This window comes from Asterias rubens, chromosome 19, assembly GCF_902459465.1.
Source record: "Asterias rubens chromosome 19, eAstRub1.3, whole genome shotgun sequence".
Classification (NCBI taxonomy): domain Eukaryota; kingdom Metazoa; phylum Echinodermata; class Asteroidea; order Forcipulatida; family Asteriidae; genus Asterias; species Asterias rubens.
The window spans coordinates 4,472,533-4,500,053 of record NC_047080.1 but is presented as its reverse complement, the minus strand read 5'-3'; the positions used below and the strand labels follow the sequence as shown (position 1 = coordinate 4,500,053).

Here is a 27,521-nt window from a genome sequence, read left to right as displayed (position 1 = left end):
CTCTTTATTTATTTGACCACGCCCCCATCCCGCCCACTGGTCACGCGCACGAAAGTGACGTACGTAAGTCCACCAAATAAATATAGAGGGCGCCATTCAACTTTATCATCAAGAGAATCAAAATAATGTAATAAAAATGGACTCTCTTAGTCTTACGGTGGATGTGGGAGCATTATTCCCTGAATTTTTCCACCTAAATGATCAGCAGGTTGCGGTAAGCAGAACATTTAACAAGATAAAATTGTATATAGATCTATTCAGTGTTGAAAACTCATGAAATTAACATTTGTTTTTGAAATAATAGAAGTTTAAAGTTTGCCAAAGTGTAAAAGTTTTTCATTCAAAATGGCATTATTATAAATATTAACATAATTTCATTACGGCATAATAATGTAATGAATGTACTCACGAAAGCACACAGAACTGGCCCGACGTTGTGTAGTCATGTTCGTTTAATATTCATGTTTATTTACCGGATATTATAATTGGTCAAACAAGGACTAGGATCGAAGATAAATAAGTGGCCTTGGTTTGACAGTGAGTTAGCGCTGAACAAGCAGTGATGTTACTGCAGGTTGCACTGCAGTGCAGTCATTAAATTGGTTTGGAAATTTGCTTGGGTTGGTTGGCTCACTCAATGGTTGTTTGAGGCATAGCCTATCCAGCCGGCCAGGGACATTCTTGTTTACAATTACTTCACACTCACATGCATAATGGTCTAGACTTCTATTCTAGACATAGCATAGTTGACTACACAAGCTAGATCTACATGAAGTACATGATCATGTACATTGATTTTAATTTTTATTCAGCATTCTACAAAAATTTAGGTATCAAATTGATTATAAATTCGAAACAACAGCATATCACTGGACTGCATTTTGGGGAAAAAGAGAAAATTATAATTATCAATATCAGACAGAGATAATTTATAACACTTGTTGAGCCACAATAACAATTAAATCCTATTTTCAAAATCCTTAAAAAGAAAAGCACTAATTATACTGAATTTGTTTTTACTGAAAGCAAAACCAACAATATACTTCAAAATAGTAGAACTTCAGACATCAGTGCCTAAACAATTGCAATCAATGTCAATAATCCGTTTCTAGGTCAAATAGCAAAATCGTTATTCGCTGACTACACCCCTGTCCTCCCTTCTTCACACGGACCATTAGCATATTCCTTTCAGCCGAGACAGAATAATGCACTGTAAGCAACTATGACTCATTCATTGACGATACAGTACAGTCAGTGTTAGTACTATAGTGTAGTAGTATCGCCACGGTGAAAGATTAGGCTACATAATATTACTTCTAACTATCATTGCTGGCTTCAATTATTACCTGTGGAGAATTAGAGCAAAAGCCCCGTCATCGGAGAGGCGTGCAGCAGCGCAAAGAACGTTCCCCCAGCACTTTTTCAAAGATGTTGACATGTCTAGTACAGGCTATGTAAACCACGTTCGTACCTGGCCCAGGTCCGGTTGGCTTTGTGTATATTTTATAATCACACTTCTCGGACTGCAAACGTGCTACAAGCTCGTATCATGGTATTTGTATCTCACCATGCTGTTTTCGTTGTATGAACAGACCGTGCTGACGGTCGTGCTGATCGTGGGCATCCTGGTGGCGGCCATCTTTATTTGTGGTGTTATAAGACACAGGCGCAGTAGAAAATGTAAGTTATTTACCTCTGTGTTGATTGATTAACTTGTTTTTGTTTAAAAAATGTTCAAACAAAGTTGCTTTATTTATATAGAAATTTCACTCTCAATTTTTTTCTCCAGAATTTGCATTTAAATGCTTTCAATATAGACTAAACTTTTCATTATTATCTTTTTAACAAGTCAATCTGAATAAATACATCTTAAAGATTTGGTGTTATGACCAGTGAAAAACATTGAAGTTGAACAGCCACATTTTCGCTGAAGAAAAGTTCTTCTTCAGAACGTGTTGGCTGTTTCAAAATGAAAAACATAAAGAAACTTTCACCCTTGCAAAATGCAAAGTTGTTCACCATGGTTGATTTAAGAAAATTTCGACAATTCATTTCTAGTTTCCAAATTGATGCATGTACCACTTATTATTGATGCACTTTTTTGTGTATTATCTTAAAGGAATGTTACAGAATTTGTACGAAACAAAAATCGTGAAGATCACAGATTTACCTAAAACTTACATGGTCTAAATGATGATGATAGTAGAAACATCCCTTGAAATATTTCTGCTTGAAATGTCATATTTGATGAGAAATAAATAATCCAACTCCGCATTTGGAGTTTATCGCTCAGTGACCGGTTTAGGCCTATTCATTTTTATTTTGGCATTGATGAAATGCACAAATTTGTAATCGGTTTTTCACTTTTCTTATGGACCCAGATGACCGATCGATTTCAAACTTCTAAAGGTTTGTCAGTTTATGTATATGGTGGATTACATAAAGTGCTTACATTGCCAGCACCTGTTTTGTTAGCAAAAACCAATTCTGTAATGTTCCTTTAAGTAAAGCTTACCAGTAAAGCTTACCAGTATACTGCAGTATAACTTTCCTTAAATCTATATATAAAAATTTAATCTAAATTTTCTGGGTCAAGTTGTCCAAAAACCCAATCTAGCTTGTTTAAGAAAAACTTAACACCGTTTCATCAAATTGAAAAAAGTAAATTGCCTCCTTACCCCCTGGCCATTGCCTTGGTCCGTTTTGAAATGTTCCAGTAGAAATTTTAATTTTCCTCAGATGCCCTTCACAAGTTAAAAACTGGTTTGCCCTTACAAGAATGAAGTATCAGGTTTGTGTGCGAAAATGCCAAAATTTGTATGGTTTTGTTTTCAGGTTGTACTCACAGTTACTGGTGTGACCAGTTTATGTATTGATACAAACTTTACCTTTAAAGGCAGTGGACACTATTGGTAATTACTCAAAATAATTATTAGCATAAAACCTTACTTTGTAACGAGAGGGGAGAGGTTGATGGTATAAAACATTGTGAGAAACGGCTCCCTCTGAAGTGACATAGTTTTCGAGAAAGAAGTATTTTTCCACAAATTTGATTTTGAGACCTCAAGTTTAGAGGTTGAGGTCTCGAAATCAACCATCTAAAAGCACACAACTTCGTGTGACAAGGGTGTTTTTTCTTTCATTATTATCTCGCAACTTCGACGACCGATTGAGCTCAAATTTTCACAGGTTTGTTATTTTATGCATATGTTGAGATACACCAAGTGAGAAGACTGGTCTTTGACAATTACCAATAGTGTCCACTGTCTTTAAAACGAATTAGACTAAAAGCATTAACGTTGATTAACTGTTGTTTTTTAAGTATCATGTGCAGCTCAGCCAACAGTGCCCAAGCCCCGGTTCAGGAAAAGGGAGAAGTTTCTCTTTTATGGACGCAAGATGTTGAGAAAGGTAAGAATATTTTGGGATACAAATTAATTGTCTTAGAACACAAACTATATTTTATTTTGGCTTTGCATTTATGGCTTCCAAAAGTTGGTTGGCTAAAGCTTTGGTTGTGACGTTGCTATAGAAAGAACTACATGTACAAGTTTCCTACTAATCTGAGGAGCCAAGCTGTCTATTATGGCCCACGAGCGCAGTTGCAAAAGAATCTTAACGTTTCCTGACTGTGCTTACCACCGAATTCTGCGCTAAGGATCACCATTCTTTGCTTACTTACAAGGCTACCTGACGATTTTCTGCACTAGCTGTGTAATCAAAGAATGCCTACATGTAGTAACGTGGAGTATGCACGGCCACGCGCACAAGCAAAAATTCCAGGCTACTTACGTGTGAAATCTGCTTGGCCTTGAATTCCCTATTTCCTCAAGCGCTGATTCTTTGCTTATGGTAAGTGAGCCATGAAATTGTGGCCTTTTTTACTTTACTTCTCTCTCATCACTTTGGGCAAAATACCTGCTTGTGCACTACAGTTGTTGCCAATTTTGTATTTCGTTGTAGAGCAACGAACGTGTGATACTTCATTCTTGTGATGTACTAAAGATGTTTATTTTATCTGTTTCAAGGTACGATCAATATCTGGGGCCCAAGTCCACTCTGTCCGTCGACAAGTGCGGAAAAGAAGAGACTACATCAATCTAGCCAAAAGCTTAAAAAAGTGAGTGCTGTTGAAGGTTTTCCCGGCAAATTACAATCAAACTTCAGTAAATTTAACCCCCGGCTCATTCAAGTTGTCACTAATTTGACTAAAGCCAACAGCAAGAGGCCATTTAATTTTTGGCTCGTTTTTGAGAGTCTTTTGCTTCATAACCAGAATAAATGATACAAAGTGAAATAAAACTTAAAGCCATTGGACACTTTCGGTAAACAGTATTGTCCAAAGGCCCACAACTTATATATAAACTAACTTAACAAACCTGTGAAAATTTAGGCTCAATCGGTCATCGGAGTCGGGAGAAAATAACGGGAAAACCCACCCTTGTTTCTGCACGCTTCGCCGTGTCATGACATGTGTTTACTATAAATCTGTAATTCTCAATGTCGAGAATTGATAATTGTTTCAATGTTTTCTCAAAAAGTAAAGCATTTCATGGAATAATATTTCAAGAGAAGTTACCTTCTGTGAAGTTATTTGTAAATTTGTGATATAAAAAAAAAAAAAATTCTGTTCCGAAAGTGTATAATGGCTTTAAGTTTATAATCGCTGTTTTCACCCTCAGTATTCTGCAGACTGACGATGGAGGTATGCAACCAGTCCTTCAGATCAAGGAGCCGCCAGCTGCCATCTTAGAGGCTGACCTGAGTGAGATCCAGCTACCTCCAGAGCTTCACATACCTCCCGAGGTGCTTTACATGCTGAAAAACATCAGGTAAACAGGCCTTGTTCTTTTGATCGCTTACATCAAAAGGCTTTACCCACCTCAAGGTAAGAGAGCTACGTTTACTTGTTTGGGCTGTTGGCCAAAAATCAACCTTCACCAGGGGCTCGTTGCAGCCTACTACTGGGACTGAAACAAGGTTGCCCCTTCTAGGCGTGGGTATCATCCACTAGGAGCCTGGCTGGTAGAGCAGAATGCCCTTACCCTAAAGGCCCGGTCACACAGGCCCCGATAACGAGAACGAAAACGAGAACGATAAAAATGCACGCCCTCGATTGGTTGAATGAGCGTGGGCGTATTCTGCGTGGAGCATTTCAACCAATCAAGGGCGTGCATTTTTATCGTTCTCGTTATCGTTCTCGTTATCGGGGCCTGTGTGACCGGGCCTTAACCCTATCCCTAACCTTCCCAACTTTTTTCAAAGCAATTATGGTTAAATGCCTTCCCGAGGGCACAAGTTTCACGGCCAGGTATTGAACCCACACTCTGCAGCTGACAACACCAGAGTCTGGGGCCGGTTGACCTCGACCGCTCAACTACAACACGACATACAATTTTTTAGATGGTCATTGGTGAGTGGTCCGTGCACTGGACTTGAGTTCTGCAAACCTTGCTTGATTGTATTCCCATCATGCAAAATTTCCAATCCTACGAAATTTTTATGTATTGCTCTATAACCATTTTGATGTATAGACCTGCTTTTTAACGAATATCCTTTATGTGTGTATTTTTGTGTATATCTCTGCTTGTTTGCCTTTTATAGTTGTTCAGTGATTTTTATTATCTTCTGTGCTTTTTTATATGCCCACTCTTGCCTTAATGTATTTTTGGGGATTTAGGAGACATACGCCTTTTGGCAATGTTTTTTTTTTAAACTGGGCACCCCACCGTTGTTTTACTTTGTTCATTTTTTTAATGTACATGTGCTTGTAAATGTGATTGCCTGAATAAATATTAAATATTATTACTTAATCTATTCTGTTACTAATCTCTAAACCCCTTCTTTTTCCGCAGGGTATTTGGTCATTTTGAACAGCCGCTCTTTCTAGAGCTGTGTCGCTCAGTGGAGACCAAGTTCCTTCCAGCTGGGGCGTTCCTGTTCCGGAGGGGTCAGGCTGACGACAGCATCTTTGTGGTTCAGTCGGGCAGACTCTGCGTGTACATCACTGAGCCGGTACAGTTTAAACGTTCCCTGTCCGTTTCTCAAACTGTCTCTCCCTGTCATTCCTAAACATGGTCGGGTTTGAGCGTCGGGTTTGGGCAGTCAAGGGTTTGGTCAGTCGTGTTGGGACAGTTTATTTAGGGCAGTTGGGTTGGGGTGTTCATGTTGGCGTAGTTGGGTTTCCTCGACCATCCATCTCTGGGACCCCTTTTTTCGAACCTGCCGGGGCCACTATGTGGATTGGGTTTTTAGTCCCTTAATGATGGCATGGGTTTCCCTTGAATAATGGTTGATTTCTGGCATGAGCTATCAGCCCTTGACTATGACATTTTTCCGTACAGTTTCTATTGGAATTTCTAGAGGGTGGCAATTGATGGGATTTTTCATGCTATTTGGTTGATGTCGCAGAAGAGAACTTTGAAATTGTTCAACGCTCCTACAGATGTCACTTGTTTTCCTTCTTTTATGCAAAGTTCATAAATTTTTCTCTCTTTCTCTCTATCTCTCTGTAGGATGGTCATGAGTTCGAAGTGAAGGAAGTGTTACAGGGGGACAGTGTACACAGTTTACTCAGTGTTCTAGATGTCATTACTGTAAGTCATACTTCATAGTGTGCCCCTATGACTTTCTTCCAGGCACCAAAAACTAACGTTTTCCCCCGCAACCGAAAGTCACAAGCAATTAGTACGGCTCCTGAGAAGTCTATTAAAGCTAATACACCATGCGTATATAAGTCAGCCCTTGAACTCGATCCAATGTTCCTACTTTTTTCCCAAGGAAAACATGTCATGCCTGGTGGTCCCATTTCTTTGCAGAGTCTAACCAAATCGTTAAATGTTAAAACTGCTGGTATATCCACGTAAAGTACAAGGTAAATGGTGCTGCTGGCTATCAGGGTGGCATGGTTGGCGTGTGCGTAAAGCGCTCGCCTCTCACCAAGGTGACCGAGGTTCGATTCACGGCCTGGGCCATATGTGAGTTGAGTTGTGCGTTGGTTGTCTGCTGTGCCACGAGGGATTTCCAGAACATCCAGTTTTCCTCCCTCGGGAAAAATCAAACACTTTCGATCTTGGCTGTGCTCCGTGGTCATGATGGGTTGATGTGGCTGGCAGCCAAAGGCGCCCTTGCATGCCTGCTTCTCGAACACGTAACCGTGTCCTTCGCAGTTCAGCTCTTAGCTGCGAGTAAGGATGATTAGCCCCCAACTTATTATTATTATTATTATTATCACCGACAAAGAAAATAGCAAACCCTATAATGTTTCGCTTGATTTGTTTCAGAGTAATTTCATCAAGTTTTCAATAAACCAGCTAAACTGTGTAAATTTTGTCTCTGCAGGGCCATCCTAACCCATACAAGACAGTATCAGCCAAAGCTACCGAGGACACCATGGTGCTCAGGCTACCAGTCAAGGCCTTCCAGTCCGTGTTTGAAAGATACCCTGAGAGTCTCGTCAGAGTGGTCCAGGTAAAGTAACATAACCTCTGGCCTCACGAGTGACCATATACTCCAGGATGAAGGGAAGCAATTAGTGTTTGCATCATTTAAAAAAAGATTGTTGTTCCTCAATAATCAAATATCGCTTGCTGAAATGTACTCATGATTTTGAAACATTAATGTTTATTTCAGATGATGGTCGTGAGACTCCAGCGAGTCACCTTCCAAACTCTCCACAACCTTCTCGGCCTGAGCAGTGAACTTATTAACATGGTGAGTAGCCCACTTCCCCACTCCCCCCATCAACACAGTTGTTGGTAAAATGATATCATGAGACACACGTGAACGGCAAAATAGCTATCCTCAAAACATACAGTGTCAGATTATCTGTATGGCATATTTTGTCATACACACGTGTTGCATAATGTAGTTTTGCCTCTGAACCTGAAAAGCACTTAGCCTTGCTCAAGGCAGTCGCATGATTCGCTCCGAAAAGACGTCACTGAAACCCACCCATATACCCTGTGCGTGGTGCGTGCGATCACACCGCACGACCCACCCGTATACACACTGTCACATCGTACGACTACTGTGCACACAAGTCATCCGCACTCGTACCACTAACCGCATGCGGAGGCCGTCAGGCCGACAGCCTTGTCGGGTCTGTAACTTACGGGTTTAATGTGTTGTATTGAAAAATTTCCACAAGTGGAAAAAATTGGGGGGGGCTCTCGGATATGCTAGTATGCAGCTCATGAATATGTATATCTTTCGTCAGACCTATCAGACAACACAGGATGTGAGGCAAATGAATTCATTTTGACGTCCAATCACGCACGCCTATCATGCTCGCTGAGCGTCCGTGGTGGTGGTGTGTGATGTAGACATGTCTCATCTTTCGCGGGCATTATGGTAATGAGCTGACCGTGGGAACTCTTCGCTTATTATAGTAATGAGGTCAGTGGCTTCAACACAGACCCTACAAGGCTGTCGGCCTGACGGCCGACGCATGAGGATAGTGTACGGGGGCATCGTGTCGTGCGATGTTACGCACAGTGAATACAGGTGGGTTTTTATACAGCGACGGTGTTTTTTCGGAGTGAATGATTCGACTGCCTTGAGCAAGGCTAAAAAGCACATGGTAAAAGAAATTTGCTAGAAATCCGTAAAGTGGTCGCAAACTGACTAGTGTGATAATGACTCTTACCCCCTGATGTAGGAGGACATCAGCGACCCCAATCTTGCCATCCACGCCCTGAGTCGTAAAACCCTCAGCCCTTCCAAGAAGACCAACTCAATGGCTGTTGCTACCGAGGAGACCGTCGTCAAGGCAACGCATCCTGAATACGAAGCTAAAGATGCCTTGAGGAGAGGTGAGATTATTAGAGATTTTTTTCTCCTGCAAAGTTTATTTAGCATCTGATGTAGAGTAAAGTCTGTCCCGAGCCAATATGGCCCATCAGGTTGGTGTTTATATCCGGATTTCCTTGGCGTTAAACGACTGTGAATATTTCTACTCTCCCTGGACAGGATGCCAGTCCATCGCAGGTCACTCCCCAGCTCTCGCCGGTACCCATTCGTTCTCATGGGTGAAGAGAAGCAATTATGATAAAGAGTAACGTATTTAAGATTACATTTTTGGCGTGTCAGTTATTCCTGCTGGGAAAGCTTTTCCTTTTTAAAGGCAGTGGACACTATTGGTAATTACTCAAAATAATTATTAGTACAAAACCTTACTTGGTATCAAGTAATGGGGAGAGGTTGGTAGTATAAAACATTGTGAGAAACGGCCCCCCTCTGAAGTGGAGTAGTTTTCGAGAAAGAAGTAATTTTCCACGAATTTGATTTTGAGACCTCAAGTTTAGAACTTGAGGTCTCAAAATCAAGCATCTGAAAGCACACAACTTCGTGTGACAAGGGTGTTTTTTCTTTCATAGTTATCTCGGAACTCCAACGACCGATCGAGCTCAAATTTTCACAGGTTTGTTATTTTATGCATATGTTGAGATACACCAAGTGAGAAGACTGGTCATTGACAATTACCAATAGTGTACACTGTCTTTAAGAAACTTTTACTGCTGAAATTTTGTTCTGAGCTGCATTTTGTGTAAATATTTATTCAGTTTTATCAGCCGAGAAGTCGGGGAATTACAGCACAGCGTCTGACAGTGAGCAGGAGTTTAGAGCAAGGTCCAACTCATCAAGTAAGATCACTTATTTAGTTATTTCTATTTCTCTAAAAAGAAATTCTAATATCAATTCAAAACATTTATTTGTTTTTGTTTTGAAATATAAAGGGATTAAGGTACTTTTCTTTTCCCTTTCCTGTCAATAGGCTTCGTCCATTTTCAGTTGGGACAAAAAAATAAGAAACACCGCAAGGGAAACTGACTGGGTAAATTTGGGGTCGAACAGAAATAAATTGACTAGAGTGGGACTCGAACAAACAACCTCCGGATTAATGTGCCGGCGCTCTACCAACTGAGCTATCTAGCCCTATGGTGGTGGTGTCCCTATTATAGTTTGTCAATAATTTCATCATAACCAGAGTAGAAAACTACCTCTCCTTTTTAATGTTGCTGAATTGATTTCTCATTAGCTGTGAAAGCTAGTATCATGGAACATGTCACCCCAAGGATGGGTCGTCCACGCTCACGATCTCTCGCTTTCATCAGTGAGTTTTAAACAAGTTTTTAAACGAGTATGGTCTAATGCAGTTGTACCTCACAGAAACCAAAGAGAGAAAGTGGTTTGCCTGCTTTCTATTAGCGAGGACATTACTTTTCTCTGTGATCTAACACCTCGTACAGTGCTTTGGTTTTATTCTTTAACACCTTTGGTCGGTTGGATTGTGGAACCTTTATCTTTATTCGCCAGAAAATCCCTCTCCAGGACACCTTTTTAATCAAGCTTTGTAAGGAATACTTTATTGATTTCGAGATGGATAACCTAATTCTAGTAATAAAAAAAATGCATTGGTTTTTGAAATTTTTAATTAATTTCTATTTTCTTGTTTAAAAAACATAAATCATAGTTTTTGATGTTTAAGTTAAGTTCCATCCACTACTTTTCGTAAAACTTGCATCATTCGCTCTGTAAATGTCTACTCATTCGTAACTTTGAGTTTTCAAAAACAGACATTGGTTTTTTTGCAAGAGTAAATTTTTTGCCCATCCACTACTTTTCAAAAAGTATGCATCATTCGCTTTGTAAAACGTTTGTTCATTCTTATCCTCCAGCTTCTAAAAAACATGCAACATTGGTTTTTGAAACTGAAATTAATTCCCATCCGCTAGAATTCAAAAATCATTCATCATCGACTATGAGAGAGTAAATTTTTCTACAATGTCTCCTTTACAAAAACTTGTCAGGGAATTTCGGAGGCTTTTGAGAAGGTTCACTGTTAGTTTTAGTCCCCCCCCCCCCCCGTAGTTATTTTTAGAAAGCAGTTTTTATTTATATTAAATTCTGAAACACATAAAAGTAGTAATTATGGTGCTTGTGGGAAAACTATCACAGTCTCTGTTTTCGGTGTTGGTATATTTTATTGCACGTTCCATTTAAAATTTTAACAGATGAATTGTTTTGTTTTCTTTGGAAATTTGAAGTGAACAAAATTAATTTGGTTTCAGGGAACTTTTGCTGTGATTCTCTGTTGAATAAATTTGATCCTCATTAATTCCTTGCTATTTGTTTATAATTAATACAAAATACAAGTGCTTAAAGCCATTATACACTCTCGGTAAACAGTATTGTCCAAGTCCCACACTTCGTGTATCACACCTTATATATAAAACAACAAACCTGTGAAAATATAGGCTCAATCGGTCATCGGAGTCGGGAGAAAAAAACAGGAAAACCCACACATGTTTCCGCGCGTTTCGCCGTGTCACGACATGTGTTTAAAATAAATCCGTAATTCTCGCTAACGAGAATTTATATTGTATTACCGTTTTCTCAAAAAGTAAAGCATTTCATGGACTAATATTTCAAGAGAAGTCTTTCACCATTACCTTCAGTAAACCCTGTAAATTATTTGTAAATCTGTGAACTTTTTTTTTGTTTCTGTACCGAAAGGGTCCAATGGCTTTAACCAATGGTAATATAATATTAAAACATTGTTAATTACTTTAGAGAATTGTTTTCTGAATGAACTGTTCGCCGATGGAGTTTAGTTTGCAGTGCCAAATTTCATACAGCAACCATCTAAATGCACACCACGTTGTGTGACAACTTTGACTACCAATTGAGCTCAAATTTTCACAGGTTTGTTATTTTGTGCATATGTTGAGATACACCAACTGAGAAGACTGGTCTTTGACAATTACCAATAGTGTCAAGTGTCTTTCAGTTAACTGTGTAGACCCTTGTAACGTGTGCAAATACCATCATTGCTCTAATTTCTGGTCTGCATTTGAATTATAGAAATGACTTTGCTGTTCCAATTAACTTGAATGCCTTTACCAACACCGGATTTTTCTTACCTGTGGACTTTTACGCAATAATAAGTATAAAGGCAAAACATTCGAATCCATTCAGAATTTTGTTGCGAGTAATTTTTTGCGTTGATGTCGTTTAGATTTGAGCGTAACGTCGAGTCAGAAGAAGCAGAAGCCGACGTCTCTTGAGGTGGATACGACAGGACGACTCCTCATGAGTGCCTCCGACTTCCAGGCGGCTGCCGGCCGCGCCAGAGTCCAGGGTCTGGACGACAGTCGAGCCTGCAAATCGGTAAGAAGAACTACACAAATGTTTTGCTGCCAGCAGCTTTATAAGATCTGTGGGATCTGGTTCTATGCCTTTGACATGGCTTTTCAGGCTATCAATAAAAAACCATGTATTAACATGTCGTATAAACAAATATTTTTGTGTAAAAATTCTATATGCACTGCGCTTGCTGTGCATGGAACTATTTCTTTGTGCCTATTTATTATCATAATTATTTATTTTTTTGGTAAATGAGCTTAAAAAATACCCACAAATTCTGATAAATTTTCTCCCATTAAAGGTACATCTATTAATGGCAGTAACGGTTTGAGGACCCGAACTTCCTTGGATGGCCGCTGGTGGTGGCCAGCCACAAGCTCGGGCCCAATTTCGTAAAGCTGTTATGCAGAAAATACTGCTTAGCAAATTTCAATGCTAAGAAAAAAAAGTGTGATTACTTTATGAATTTGGACCCTGGTCATTATCGCACAGTCAAGACCAGCTCCTCACACTATTGTTGCCTAATTATTAATTAACTATTAACATAAACCCTCTTGGCCCATTTCTACATATCCGCCTCGTTCTTCTGCCACCCTCTTCCCCTCCCCTCTACGCAGAGCTCAGGAAGGCTCTCTGAGCTATCCCACTCTCTAAGTGAAGACCTAGGAGGTGATCCTCTCACCTCCCCAGGGCCAGACTCTGTCTTCACCCAACAGCGAGGCTGTCTTCTTTCATCCTCATTTGACGGCAAGGTGACATATCTACCCGCATCTTTGGTTTTATTTGTGGCTGTTGGGTGTTTAGCTAGCCAAAGTAGTACAATACAAAAGTAAAAGGCTGCAAGGGCTAGGTGTTTAGCGACGTTCTATTCGCAGAAAACTGAATTATCTCCTTGGTTTTTTTTGTGGGCATGTTTTGTTGGGTGTTTTAGCTAGCCCTATATAGGACTCTTCCTCTGTGCTGTAGTATGATACAAAAGTGAAAGACCATCAGGTCTAGGTATTTAGTGACATTCTACCTGCAGATGACTAAATATCTGTACGGTTTTGTTTGTGCGTAGTTTGGTGTTTAACTGTGGCCTGCTCCTATAAAGTGATTGTAGTGCTGAAGACTGGATAGCAGTTGATCTCATTTTTAGACGGCATGTCTCACGTAGACTTTCTTTTTGTATTGTCAACCTGTACGTAATTTAGTGGTGCTGCTAACCACACATTTCTGTGCTTACAACGACCTTTAAAGTGCATGATTCTGACCGAATTCCCCGATAAGCAGCTCCTTAAAATAGAAACCCGCTGTATTTATTTATTTGTTTTGGTCGTTGCCATTGTTGCTCCAACAAAGTGGTACTGTATTGTAAGGATTGTATATATATATATATTAATTTGCTGTTTTGTTGAGCCTTTTTTATAGACAATTGATTTATGTACAGGTCCCAATTTCATAGAACTGCTTAAGCACAGAAATAAGCTAAGCGAAACCAAATTGTGCTCCCGTGTCACATTTACAATTTGTGACTAGTTTCTGGCTCACTTCAGCTTAGCAGACATTTGTTAAGCAACATTTGCTGCTTAAGCGACTCTATGAAACTGGGCCCTGGTTCTATTTCTTCACCCTTTTGCCCACAACGACTCAAAATCCCTCAAGCTCTGTCATCTTAACCTCTGACCTCCACAGGCTCTTCAAGATGACCTCCCAGGCCCATCGGGGACCGACAGCGGGTCAGAGTTCATCAAGGGGTTCTCCCCAAGCCCTCGACCCCCGAAGCGTGTCACCATCGCTGAGGGTCATGAGACGTGCCCCAGTGAGAGGAAACGTCACGTCTCTGGAGACAACCAGAGCTACACCGACGAGGAGATTCTGGAGATGGCCAAGAAAGATCTGGTCATGATCCTGGGTCTAGAGGTATGAGGACATACAAAAAATTAAAATGAATAGTAATGCTCATTGCGTCCATAGCAAGACCCAAATGTGCTGTACAGGCATGACAGGCCTCCCGAACAGGGGTAATAATGTCACAAGTACTTGAAAGGATTTGGGTACTTTTTCTAACACAAAACAAACTGTCCACAGATTGACATTAAACTGACACCGTTTGAAAATGATGATTGTAGAAAGCGTACCTTAAAATATTAGTTGCTGAGGTGCTGTAGTTTTTGAGAAATGAGTAAAACAATGTCATGAAAATAGGTTTTTACATTCTGAATTTTTTTTCGTCTCATGACCACTGATGAGACGAAAATTATTTTCATTACATTGTTTTACCCATTTCTGATAAACTACAGCACCTCAGCAGGTAATATTTTCAGGGAAGCTTTCTACTATCATTATCTTCAAACTGTTTAAGTTTAGTGCAAGTCTGTGGACAATGTGTTTTTTTTTTCCCTACAAAAAGTACATATACCCTTTAATACCCCCTTTGGGCTGTGATAAAACGCTATATAAAAATAAATTATTATTTGACTGTTTTTCAAATTATTTGTTCCTTCCCAACAGGATGCAAGTATTCTCAACGACCATGTAAACATCGCACACATTCAAGCCGGCAATGTTGTAGTCAGGGAAGGAGATCAGGTAAGTAGTATTATGAGAACCATCGTTGGCGTAACGATGTCTTGCCTCGCTTTCCACCTCTGGGACACCTGTTCAGTTCCTACTGGAGGCACTATGTGGATTGGGTTTTCAGTCCCTACAAATGACTGTACCCACCAGTTTACTATTTATTTCTAGTTTCTTCCTGTTTATCCACATCATTATGCAAAGCTTCAAACAATACTTAGGAGCTATTTTCTCGGTTAATTTTGTAGGAAGCGAGTCTTCTGTTCGTTGTGATCGGTAGCTTAGCCATGATCCAGACCATAGTCGACACTGAAGAGGAACACATCATCTACTTGGCCAGGCCAGGGGAGTTTGTAGGTGAGCTTGCCGTCTTGACCGGTGAGCCGTCATTCTTCACCGTCAAGGCCAGGCAAGACTGCTTTGTGGTCGCCATCAGCAAGACAAGTTTTTACAGGTAGGAACATAAAACGGAATGTTGTGGTGTGTTGTACATGTAGTCGAGTAAATAAGAGATCTCGACCCAAACTCTGGTGTTTCTAATCAGTAGAGTGTGGGCTTGTGTCCTTAAAGCCATTATACACTTTCGGTAAACAGTATTGTCCAAAGGCCCACACTTCGTGTATCACAACATATATATAAAATAACAAACCTGTGAAAATTTAGGCTCAATCGGTCATCGGAGTCGGGAGAAAAGTTATTTGTAAATCTGGGAACTTTTCATTTTTGTTCTGTTTCAGAAAGTGTCCAATGGCTTTAAGCAAGCGTTTAAACAGTATTGCTTTGGATGGGTCAAAACTGTAGGTCCCTTAATGTTTGTTTGTGTTTATTTATTTTTTTGTAGCATAATGAGAGTGTGCCCACAAGTGGTGCTACGCATCGGTCACTACGTGGTCAAGAAGTTGTCTCCGTTTGTCAGGCAGACGGACTTTGCTCTGGACTGGATGGGCTTAGAGGCTGGCAAGGCCGTCTACCGGTGAGTCTACCTGTGGTGCTTGACCCTCAGTCTGAGGGTTGCAGGTTCACATTTTATCAAGCTGTTAAGTAGGAAAATTTTGAGATCAATGGGCCCACTTTCATGGCTCTGCTTACCGCCGATTTTTGCGCTTACGATCACGATTCCCCGCTTACTTGCAAGCGCCGAATTTCTGCCCTAGCTTTGTAAGCGTAGAATGCCTAGTAACGTGGAGTCTGCACGCGCAGACGCCAAAATTCGCTGCTATAGCGTGAAATAGGCTTGCCTTATGCACAGAATTCCCTGCTTCCGTAAGTGCCGATTCTGTTCTTACGTCAAGCAGAGCCATGAAATTGGGCCCTGATGGTTTTCCAACTCAATCTTTTAATCAGTAAGCTCTGATCATATTTAGGAGAATGCTGGACTCTATTTTGCTTACTTAGTACTCTAAAAAACTATAGCACCTCAGCAAGTAATATTGTAAGGGAAGCTTTCTACCATTACTATATTCAAACCGTGTAAGTTAAATGTTAATCTGTGATTATTGTGTTTTGTTGTCGTACAAGAACTACCTGTAATGTTTTGTTGATACCAACAGGCAAGGCGATACGTCAAACTGTGTCTACATCGTCCTGAATGGGCGTCTGCGCTCCGTCCTACAGCTCCCATGCGGCAAGAAGGAACTGATGGGTGAGCAGGGCCGTGGTGAGATCGTCGGCGTGGTGGAAGTATTAACCATGACGGATAGGGTGACTACTGTTCATGCCATCAGGTACTTGACTTCAGTCTCTCAATAGCAACCTTGCATAGTGCGCATGGGGTGAAAACAGCGCCCTCATTGACATCAAAAAGACCTCATTGATTGATGGTTGCGCATGGCTCTCTCAATAGAAACCTTGCATAGTGTGCATGGGGTGGAAACATTGCCCTCATTGACGTCAAAAAGACATCATTGATTGATGGTTGCGCATGGCTCAAAATATTCACTGCGAAAACAGCCTTGTGACGTCAAAATTTGCTTCACATTGGCATTTGCAGGAAGTATGAACCACGCTTCAGCCATGGCACACCACCTTCGAAGTGGCAATTTGTATTAATTTATCAATCTTTCCTTCTTTCTATAAACAGAGATACAGAGCTTGCCAAACTACCATCGGGTATGCTGGATCTGATCAAGCGCAAATATCCGCGCACAGTGTCCAGACTGATCGAGATCTTAGGTCAAAGATTACTGGGTCAAGTGCAGGAGAAGGCTGGATCACACGCAATAACAGGTAAACTGGACACCAGTGGCTTAAAAGTGTTTTCATGCCCTTAAACTTCAAATTTCCAGCTGTTTTTAATGTAAGGCCATTTTTGAAGAAAAAAAGGCCCTCCTTACTTTTGTAAAAAAAAAGGAAGGATGCTAAACATGTTTTTATTTCATTTGGCCTTCTGACGCACACTATGATGTTTTTGTTGTTATTGTGAATCTCTATATGCTTGGTCTAGACATGCATGCTTCAGCACCAGTGGAGAACCTCTCAACCGTAGCCATCATTGCCGTCTCGGACGACGTTCCTGTCTCCAACTTTGCTCTGGAACTCATGCACTCGCTCAACTCGATCGGTAAATTGACTCATTCCTTTCAATGACGATTCAAACACTTCCCAAATGGCCGAATTCAGAAAACCTAAAAAATATCCTACATGTGTTGTAATGGCGTACAAGGGGTGAGTCGAGGAAGAAAGGACACGGTGGACGCTCAGCTTGGGTGCAGGATTCAGACTGACGGCCTCGTGGCCAGCTTGGGAGCTGGCCACTCATGCCGTCATGCCTGACTGATTATTTATTACGTAACCAATCACCAATCACCACACATGTATGACCTTGGCACTGAAAGAGTTAATAGATGTTATTTTTGCATCGGGGATAAAGAACATTATTTAGTTTTTGCCCGTACACTGTTGTGCGTAAAGCATTTTCTACTCTTTCTTGAGTCTTGTGAAAACGAAATCGACTCTGGGTCAATCAAATCTTAGCTGTTTTTAATGTTTTGTGGGTATAATCTGTCTCTCACAGGATCCGTTCTGCGGTTGACCAAGGAGCACATTCTGCAGACTCTGGGCGGGTCAGCTCTGGACAGTATGCACGAATATAGACTGACCAACTGGCTGGGTCAGCAGGAAGATCTTCATCGTATCGTTCTGTATCAAGCGGATAAACGTATGACAGTGTGGACCAAGAGATGCATCAGGCAGGTCAGTCAAAAGAGGAAAACAGTTTCAACTTTTCCTATTTCAATTGCAGTTTCAAAGCAAGGTTATTTACCACGTATCATCAAGAAGAAAACACAAGTACAGTCAATATATGAGTGTGGAGGTACATTACAAAAGGCTGGGCTTGTCAAGGAACAGCCTACAAAACGAAACAGGATCCTTGCTGTTCCCAAAAGCGCCCACTTCTGTTACAGATCTACCCTCACTTATAATTTTTATTATTGTCTTTCCCCACCATTCAGGCTGACTGTATCTTGATTGTTGGCCTGGCCCACCAAGACCCCAACAGGGTCGGCGAAATGGAGAAGCAGATCGAGATGTCCGCAGTCCGCGCCCAGAAAGAACTCATCCTCCTCCACCGGGAGAAAGACGGTGTCTACCAGGCCCCGGAGCGGACTGCAGAGTGGCTGAACGCCAGAGGCTGGTGCATCTCCCATCACCACATCCGCTGCCCTAAGAGGATGTTTAGCCGTCGCTCACCAGCGAAGATCCGAGAGACCTACGAGAGGCTGTTTGAGAAGTCGCCGGATCGGACATCGGACTTCTCTAGACTCGCCAGGTTCTTGACGGGGACTTCCTTTGGGCTTGTTCTTGGAGGAGGTGGTGCTAGGTAAGGAATGATAGCCATGTGTTGTGGCTCGGCAGTCTAGAGCACTGGACTCAAGCTCTTGTGTTTCTGATTATCATAATAATAATAATAATAACTAGTTCTTATATGGCGCATTTTACAATAATGCATCAATTTGCTTTACATTAGTTCTCTGGTCATTGGGTTCATAATATTCCTGTAATCTTTCTCAACAATCAACTCATCTTCAAACTCCTTTTTCTCAGTTTTGTTCTGTGGTGTCTCTTGATGTTTGTACTTTCACAACTTTTGAACCAAAGAAAGTATTGATTATGCTCTTTTTAAATGTATCAACAACAACAAAATGATCTAGGTTGACAACCGACTCATTTTGTTTGATCGCACCACATAAGAGCAATTATTTCTGAATGTTCATCGTATTTTTCTTTTTTGAACTGTTTGCATCTTTTCCTAGAGGGATGTCTCAGATAGGAATCATGCAGGCCATGGAAGAAGCCGGTATCCCTATTGATATGGTCGGTGGGACCAGCATCGGCGCCTTCACTGGCGCCCTCTTCTGTGAGGAAGGGAAAGTGGCCGGGATCGAGTCGCGAGCTTTCAAGTGGTGCCGGGACATGGGATCCTTGTGGCCTAAGATAACTGACTTGACGTACCCATTCTCTGCAATGTTTACAGGTACAGACTATTTGCTTTGATCAGTAAAGCCCGAAATGTGGGTCCAGAATGCCCCACAGTTTTGACAAATCCAGCAGGGTAAACCCAGGCAGTCAGGTAGGGACTGAAAAACCCAATCTACATGCAAGGCTTTAGTTCGGGCTCGAACCAGGCTCGAACCAGGGTCCATAGAGGTGAAAGGCAGGGACAGAAACCACTGAGCCAACCTGACTGCCACCACTTAAAGGGAAGGTACACGTTTGGTAATTACTCAAAACAAATATTAACTTAAAAACTGACTTGGTAACAAGCATTGGAGAGCTGTTGACAGTATAAAACATTGTGGGAAACGACTCCCTCTGAAGTACATGTAGCATAGATTTTGAAATAAGGGTAATTTCTCACTAAAATAATAAAATACTTCTAGCTAGAAGTATTTTATTGCTATCTGAAAGCACACAAATTCGTCCAACAAGGGTGTTTTTTCTTTCATCATTTTCTCCCAACTCCGATGACCAATTGAGCTCAAATTTTCACAGGTTTGTTATTTTATGCATATGTTGAGATGCACCAAGTGAGAACACTGGTCTTTGACAATTACCAATAGTGTACCTTCCCTTTAAAGCATCAGTGTATGGGTCCGACTGGGAATGTTAGTGAGAAGAGGTAGCTGGTTAACCAAGTTTTCTTTTAATATTTCTAGGTCGTTCTTTCAACAAGAGCATCCGAGATACTTTCTCCGATAAGCAGATTGAGGATCTGTGGATTCCGTACTTCAACATCTCAACGGATATTACCGATTCCAAGATGAGGGTCCATACAAGCGGTAAGACACAAGATATTCAATTTCACATTACTGGAGTTAACTATAAATTTCAATAGTAAACATAATAAGTCAATCTTGGGAGTGTTGGATCTGAAAAGAGCCGGTGTGGTCTTGATTTTTTGAGCAGTATACTCGTTTGCAGGAGAGAAAAAAAAGCTTTTGACATTCCCGAATAATCTAAGAGCAATCTGTGTGATTTGAATATTTGAGTCGATTTTACTATTTATTTTTCTCTTCAGCTGACTGGTCTTGCTGGCCAGTCACTGAAAAAGTTAAAGATGCTATGTCAGATTTTTGGCCGATTTGACCCAAAAATTTGGATTGGCATTTTGATGGGGGTCGAGAAAGTTACAAGCTTTCATTTGAGCCATTGCTCGAAAAAGTCCGCCAATTATTAGTAGCAGTGAAATAAAGTGCTCAAAATTAGTTTTTGTTGGGATCCCGACAATATATCACGTGACCAATTCTTATGTGTTTTATAAGAAACGTTTAAAATTTTTGTCATGTTTCCTGATCCAGCCGTGACACATGTGTCCTTAAGCAAGACACTTCACCTTTGCTTCGTCCTTCGGATGGGACGTTAAGCCGTTGGTCCCATGTGTTGTGTAAGGCATGTAATAGAACCCAGTGCACTTTTTGAAAAGAGAAGTTATTATTATTATTATTATCATTAAAAGTAAAAGTTAAACTTGTTTTCGTTAGAGTGGGTGATACTCATTGAAATACCATTCACTCAAAAAGAATCTACTTTTTAATGTTTGGGGCCAAGAGTCTGACATAGCATCTTGAATCTGTTAATTATGTCTATATGAATATCTTGGGTCCATTCTTTTGATTGTTGTCAGGATCTGTATGGAGGTACACCAGGGCCAGTATGTCCCTCTCTGGCTACCTTCCTCCACTCTGCGATCCAAAGGATGGACATCTACTTCTGGACGGAGGATACGTCAACAATGTACCAGGTAACCGTCAAGTTCTAATTTGTAAGCGGGTAATGAGGAGAGCTGGGAAATAACCTGTGATGGACTGGCATCCTGTCCAGGACCCAATTTCATAGAGCTGCTAAGCACACAAATTTGCTGAGCATGAAATAATTTCCTTGATAAAAACAGGATTACCCCAACCAAATTTCCAGCAAACAACAGCTTGAAGACCAATTCACAAATGGAAATTTGGTTGTTAATTCTGTTTTTTTATCAAGGAAGAAATGTCATGCTAACAAATTGGTGTGCTTAGCAGCTCTATGAAATTGCGCCCAGGTCTGATGAACCAGGACAGTATTGATTTTATTTTACTGAATACCCCAGGGTTTGACTAGTCCCTATGTAAGGCTGTCAAGCATCACCGCAAACACTCATGATATCTCATTCTAAATCTGCCTGACTTGTAAGAGTGGATGCTCTATTATGATGGCATTATTATTAATATAAATTTCAGCTGACGTGATGCGATCCATGGGTGCCCAGACGGTCATTGCGGTGGACGTCGGTAGCGAAGACAACACCCAGCTCACCAACTATGGTGACGACCTCTCTGGATGGTGGCTGCTATGGAAACGATGGAATCCATGGGCAAGCAACGTCAGGGTGAGTAAAGACTCAACACTTTGCAGGGCAAGGAATTCAACCCAAAAGATGATAATAATATTAACAATATCGAAGTCTTATATAGCGCACGTATCTACCAAAAACAAGGTACTCATGGCGCTGAGTATATACAAACTATAGAATGATAGGTAATTGCAGTGATGAATTTTGAGAACCAATTATTTAGCACCTTATAAGGGTTAACAAGGTGCTACGGCGCATTAAGCAGCCACAGCCAGGAACACCGGGGTGAACCCCTTCTCTTTTCAAAAAGTGCACTGGGTTCTTTTACATGCCTTACACAACACATGGGACCAACGGCTTAACGTCCCATCCGAAGGACGAAGCAAAGGTGAAGTGTCTTGCTTAAGGACACATGTGTCACGGCTGGATCAAATACAATATTTTCTAAAATATTTACAGACAACATTTAAGACTTTACTGCATTATGGCTGGTACCCTACTTCTACTAAGCAAGATTTTTTCTGTGCGAAGCAAAAAGAGTTTGTTTAGCTTTTCAGCGTCATGAAATTGAGCTAAGAGCGTGCTGGCTACATTCTTGGGGGAACAATCCGAAATTTCCAACTTTTGTAAAGAATTTTGTTTATTAACTGTGGAACTGTCAATCTGCGGTGTACTTAACAAGTTCACTCTTTTATTTGTGCAGGTTTTGGACATGAGCGAGATCCAGAGTCGTTTGGCATACGTCTCTTGCATGAAACAGCTCCAAGAAGTCAAGGCCAGTAGTTACTGCCAATACATCAGACCACCAATCAACAGGTAGCTTTATACTATCTGGAATTTCATTGGTCTATAACTATGTGATTTGCGTACATTGCTTGGTGGAGTTTTTATATTTATTAGGTTTGCAGTACTTAAAGACATTGGACACTATTGGTAATTGTCAAAGACCAGTCTTCTCACTTGGTGGATCTCAACATAATATGCATAAAATAATAAACCTGTGAAAATTTTAGCTCAATCGGTCGTCTAAGTTGCGAGATAATAATGAAAGAAAAAACACCCTTGTCACACCAAGTTGTGTGCTTTCAGATGCTTTTATTACGAGACCTCAAATTCTAAATATGAGGTCTCGAAATCAAATTCGTGGAAAATTACTTCTTCCTCGAAAACTACGTCACTTCAGAGGGAGCCGTTTCTCACAATATTTTATACTACCAACCTCTCTCCATTACTCGTCACCAGTTAAGCTTTTATGCTAATAAATATTTTGAGTAATTACCAACAGTATCCACTGCCTTTAAGTAGGATTTGAAACTTTGCGTGATGGAAATACGATATGTAAAGGTGTGTGGTAACACCATGTAATGATAATCTCTAAATAAGTTGGGTTGGTTCTGAACCAACGGTTCTTTTCAGAACCACCCCAACTCATTTAGAGATTATCATTACATGGTGTCACCGCCAACCTTTCTGTATGGCAGTTTGCTTAACAAGACAAAGTCGAACAGCTACTTTAAGGTGAGAGCTACACTCAACTGTTTTGGGCTATCGACCCAAATCGACAGCCGATTCAATTATTTTGCTAATTGCTCCGTTGTGGGTTTCCCTTAAGGGAAGGTACACGTTTGGTAATTACTCAAAACAAATACTAACTTGAAAACTGACTTGGTAACGAGCATTGGAGAGCTGTTGATAGTATAAATCATTGTGGGAACTGACTCCCTCTGAAGTAACATAGTTTTTGAGAAAGAGGTAATTTCTCACTAAAATAATAAAAGACTTTTAGCTCGAAGTCTGTTATTCTTATCTGAAAGCACACAAATTCGTCCAACAAGGGTGTTTTTTCTTTCATCATTTTCTCGCAACTTCGAAGACCGATTGAGCCCAAGGTTTGTTGTTCTATGGTTATGATGGGATACACCAAGTGAGAAGACTGGTCTTTGACAATAACCAGTTGTGTACCTTCCCTTTAATTTCCTCTAGGTATAAGACCATGCACTTTCACAAGTACAGTGAGCTTCAAGACATCGGCTACCACCACGGCAAGACGGTGTTTGAAGGCTGGAAGAAGAGCAAGTACCTGGATGAGCTCTTTAAAGAGAAACGAGTCTCTGAGCGGCGGAGGGCTGACAACCCACAGGTAAGCGCAGACTTCTGCCTGGCTCCCATTTAAGCCACGCTCACCATAAACGTTGGTGGTCAATAGGTTATACGTGTAAACGTCGCATCGGCTAAAAAAAGCGCACTTCACTGAATAACACTCGTTCTATTTCCATGGTCAACAAGCACAAATTTACCCAAACCTTGTAGTGTTGTAGCATTGTGTCCGCCATATCTCTAAAAGGCATATGAACAAGGATATTGATAAAATAGAGAGACAACCTACGTTAGAGTTAGATAGTTCAGTTGGTAGAGCCCTGGCACCTAAACTGGTGGTCGCATGTTCAAATCCTGCTCTCAACAACTTTACTTTGTTCACCCCCAAATTGATTCTTATTTTATACCCAGTTTCTCAAACCTCTAGTTTCAACATTGTCATAACTTCTTATTCTACTTATATATTTTTCAAAGTTCTAATTTCTGATGGTCCTTTAGCCAAATATCTTGCTCATGACTGTGTTCCAATTCTGTAAATATTTTCGCAAGTACCCATTGCCCAAGTGCTAACTGTTGAATGAGGTGCATGCTGGTCTATCAATTTTACTAACGATATTATAAATTTATCGCCCAGTCTCCAGTATTTTTCTATAATCGCTTTTTAGTGGTTTTTCTTGTAATTGTATATAGCCATTGTCTGTTTCTTTAATGTTTTTAATGTGTCAATGTTTTTAATGTATGCGAGCATTTGAATTACCCTTTTTGGGACCTAACAAAGATTATTATATTGTATTGTAGCTAGGGATCAAACTTGATCGATATCTAGACCAGCATGCACCTCATTCCACGCCTAATAAGCACGTACTGAGTATTTGCGATAAGGTCTATGTTCATTTTGGTTTTACCAATATACACCGATGTGTGTTAGCACTGTATACTCAGTACTTACCCGAGTTCTGTAAAAAAAAAATCACAGGTATATCTCGGGTGGGATTCGAACCCACGACCTTTGCAATTCTTCAAGTTCCATGCTGTCGTCATCAAAGGCAAAATCCCATCACCTACTTGCCCTACTTAGTGGGTTCTGTTATTATGTGAGTTTCATAATTTTGACAATCGTTTTCCTTGATGATCTAGTCTTCAGGTCAGATTCCCCGCTTCACTGATCTTGCTGCCATGGTGTCACGGCTGAACGCTCCTCAGACAACAGCCTACGATGATGGTAAGTTGTTTCTCTGGTCAATATTACTGCCAGGTTTAGAGACCTTGTCCAATGAAGTCCAAAACAAATTTGTTAACCCGCACGTTTGAAACTTGGTGTCGGAAGAAAACAAGGAAGGAACAGTCTTTAATAAAAACACAATCTGAGAAACGTTTTTGACAGTAATGCTTCCTGGATTCAAATTTTCAAAACAGATATCTTTTTACATTACCACATTACTTCAAAGTGGACTGTTTCTCAGAATGCTTTATACTATCGAAAGCTGCTGTAAGCTTCAACAAATATTATTTTTTTTACTGCCATTAATGTTAAGAGTGATAACCAAACAAATACCTTCCCTTTAAACCCACAGATGAAATCGACCACACAGATTCAGCTACCCTCTGGAGGTTGGAGAGCCGCTTCTCTAGAAACTCTTCCGCAGACCAAGAAAGCGACTTCCATTCCTACGGCGTATCCAGCGAGGAGATGGAGATCGAAGAATCCGAGTCGGAAATCTCGCCACCTCCCCCCAGGAGCCTCTCACTAGACGGGGTCCGACAGCGGATTGTGAGGTCTAATGAATCTGTGGAAGATGGGGATGAGGAGGAGGAGGATGATGACTAGTAAAGATGAGGTCACATCTCGCCTCCTCCCCCTGGGAGCCTTTTACGAGACGGGGTACGACAGAGGATTGTGAGGTCTAATGAATCGGCGGAAGATGGGGAGGAGGAGGAGGATGATGACTTGTAAAGATGAGGTCACATCTCGCCTCCTCCTCCTTGGTGCCTCTTACGAGATGGGGTACGACAGAGGATTGTGAGGTCAAATGAATCTGTGGAAGATGGGGAGGAGAAGGAGGAGGAAGATGATGACTTGTAAAGATGAGGTCACATCTTACCTCATAAGAAGAAGATACCTCACTTAAAGTCATCTCATTAGAAGGTACCTCATTTTAGAGTCACCTCATTGGAGATTCAAGTCAGTGGAGCTACATGTAATATCACTAGAGGTCACCTAACACTGGGTCACCTCTCGCCTCTTTAGAAGATACCTCACTTGAGGTCATCTCATTAGAAGGTACCTCATTTTATGGGTCACCTCATTGGAGGTCAAGACAGTGGAGGTCACCTTATAAGGGGTAACCTTAGTGGTCTCATAGGGGAGCCTTAATAATCCGCACAAGGTATTAGTAATGGTCTCATTGCAAAAACTTTCTCTCTTGATTTTTCAAACTAGTTGTATCTTGATTATCGCCAAAAAAAAGTCTCTAGATTTTGCAAAAAGGTTGCTTCTGGCGCCAACTTATTTTGTATGTATATCCGAGCTAGTTTAAGCGAGATACAACAGTTTGAGAATTTGCTACTTGTCTATAACGCAAGTGCTATTTCAGGAGCAACTTGTTTGCACTGAGTCACAAAATGTGTATTACTCTCGTACTTGTAAAATACAGCGTCAAACCTTGTGCAACTTTAATGACACGATTTAATGTAAGTTGCTTTACAGTGAACTTGTAATGAGCATTTAAAAAACAACCTTGCCATCATAACATATTTTTCTTAGGAATTGCTGCAATCTATTATTGGTTATTGAGGCATTGCATGGTGAGTTACCAATGGGAACATGGTGCTTTTTTTGCATGGGGCTGATGGTGGTGTGACATATATCTTTGTGGTTCTACCTAGTGTAAAACTCTATGGTTTTTACCAACCAATAATGTCTGTGCAAGCATGAATATAATCAGCATATACTGTGGGAAGGGCTAATTGCCCACACTAAACCTATGATACTTTTCCCCCTCACACAGACTGTAATGACGCTGATGTTAAACTATTTGCACAGCTTTGCAAAATGCTGTTCAGTCACTTTAAAATAAATTCACCTTCGTCACAAATGTCTGTTCTTTTGCCTTCATAACTGCAAAGCTGTGCATTACAGGAAATTACCTCAATGTCTATTAGTAACCAGGTTATAATTCTTGACAAGGTCGTAGTTTGCACCCTTGCAATTGGCTGTATCTCAAAAATAATGCAACCACCTTTTGAAATGAAATTTTCAAAGGTTAGTTTACTGTATATAAAAAAAGTACATTTATATAGGATTAAAGGAACATGTTGCCTTGGATCGCTCGAGTTGGTCTTTGAAAAGCGTTCTTTAACCGTTTGTTATAAAATGCATATGGTTAGAAAGATGTTGTAAAAGTAGAATACAATGATCCACACAAGTATATGTATGACTCGAAATTGCATGGTTTTCCTTTTACCTCGTCGACAAACACGGTCGGCCATCATAAATGGCCAACCATGTTAGTTAGCAATGTAAAAGAAAAACCATGCAATTTCGAGTGATGCTTGTGTGGATCATTGTATTCTACTTTTAAAACAGCTTTCTAACCATATGTATTTTATAACAAACGCTTTTCAAAGACCAACAAGGTTTGCATTCCTTTTTAAGCCTGACTTTAGACACTTAGACTGTCTGCCCGTGGTATGCCATGTTTGGGTATCACATACATGTAGCATCTAAACTTGCGCACGTGATCTACAAACACAGGAAAAATGACTACCTAAATGGCGCAATTGGATTTGTTGTGTTGATGCTGTCAAGTGAATTGGTTGAATAGGTGTGTGCTATAATTTTGGTCTTTATTCGAAAACTATTTGGCCATTATTCAAAATAGTCTTTATGCCA

At 40.6% G+C, this 27,521-nt stretch overlaps 1 protein-coding gene and 1 non-coding gene across 4 annotated transcripts; one reads left to right on the top strand and one right to left on the bottom strand.

Annotated features, from left to right (window-relative positions):
• Positions 1 to 136: 136 nt before the first annotated feature.
• Positions 137 to 26,934, top strand: LOC117303528 (patatin-like phospholipase domain-containing protein 7). Of its 3 annotated transcripts, XM_033787757.1 has the most exons (30): positions 137 to 214; positions 1,593 to 1,680; positions 3,323 to 3,411; positions 4,029 to 4,120; positions 4,683 to 4,832; positions 5,856 to 6,015; positions 6,516 to 6,596; positions 7,342 to 7,470; positions 7,633 to 7,713; positions 8,660 to 8,813; positions 9,564 to 9,644; positions 12,020 to 12,171; positions 12,765 to 12,899; positions 13,822 to 14,049; positions 14,641 to 14,718; positions 14,952 to 15,157; positions 15,545 to 15,676; positions 16,254 to 16,427; positions 16,784 to 16,929; positions 17,147 to 17,263; positions 17,717 to 17,895; positions 18,156 to 18,523; positions 18,957 to 19,177; positions 19,860 to 19,982; positions 20,828 to 20,944; positions 21,420 to 21,568; positions 22,236 to 22,348; positions 23,516 to 23,672; positions 24,767 to 24,851; positions 25,204 to 26,934. In XM_033787757.1, the coding sequence occupies exons 1-30, from the start codon at positions 137 to 139 to the stop codon at positions 25,455 to 25,457; spliced, it is 4,317 nt and encodes a 1,438-aa protein (XP_033643648.1). In that variant the 3' UTR covers positions 25,458 to 26,934. The 3 variants fall into 3 exon arrangements, with proteins under 3 accessions (XP_033643648.1, XP_033643647.1, XP_033643649.1); XM_033787756.1 differs by lacking the exon at positions 137 to 214 and having other exon boundaries at positions 1,253 to 1,680; XM_033787758.1 differs by lacking the exons at positions 137 to 214; positions 12,765 to 12,899 and having other exon boundaries at positions 1,253 to 1,680.
• On the bottom strand, positions 9,864 to 9,936 carry Trnan-auu. Its single transcript has one exon. It is a non-coding gene; the product is annotated as a tRNA-Asn (tRNA).
• Positions 26,935 to 27,521: the final 587 nt, after the last annotated feature.

What these genes read in the sequence shown, in the direction of transcription:
- LOC117303528 (XM_033787756.1), top strand. Translation starts at nt 1,437, where the DNA reads ATGTCTAGTACAGGCTATGTAAACCACGTTCGTACCTGGCCCAGGTCC. An exon ending in TACATGCTGAAAAACATCAG is followed by an intron (nt 4,833 to 5,855) that starts GTAAACAGGCCT and finishes CTTTTTCCGCAG; the next exon opens with GGTATTTGGTCATTTTGAAC. An exon ending in ATACGTCAACAATGTACCAG is followed by an intron (nt 20,945 to 21,419) that starts GTAACCGTCAAG and finishes TATAAATTTCAG; the next exon opens with CTGACGTGATGCGATCCATG.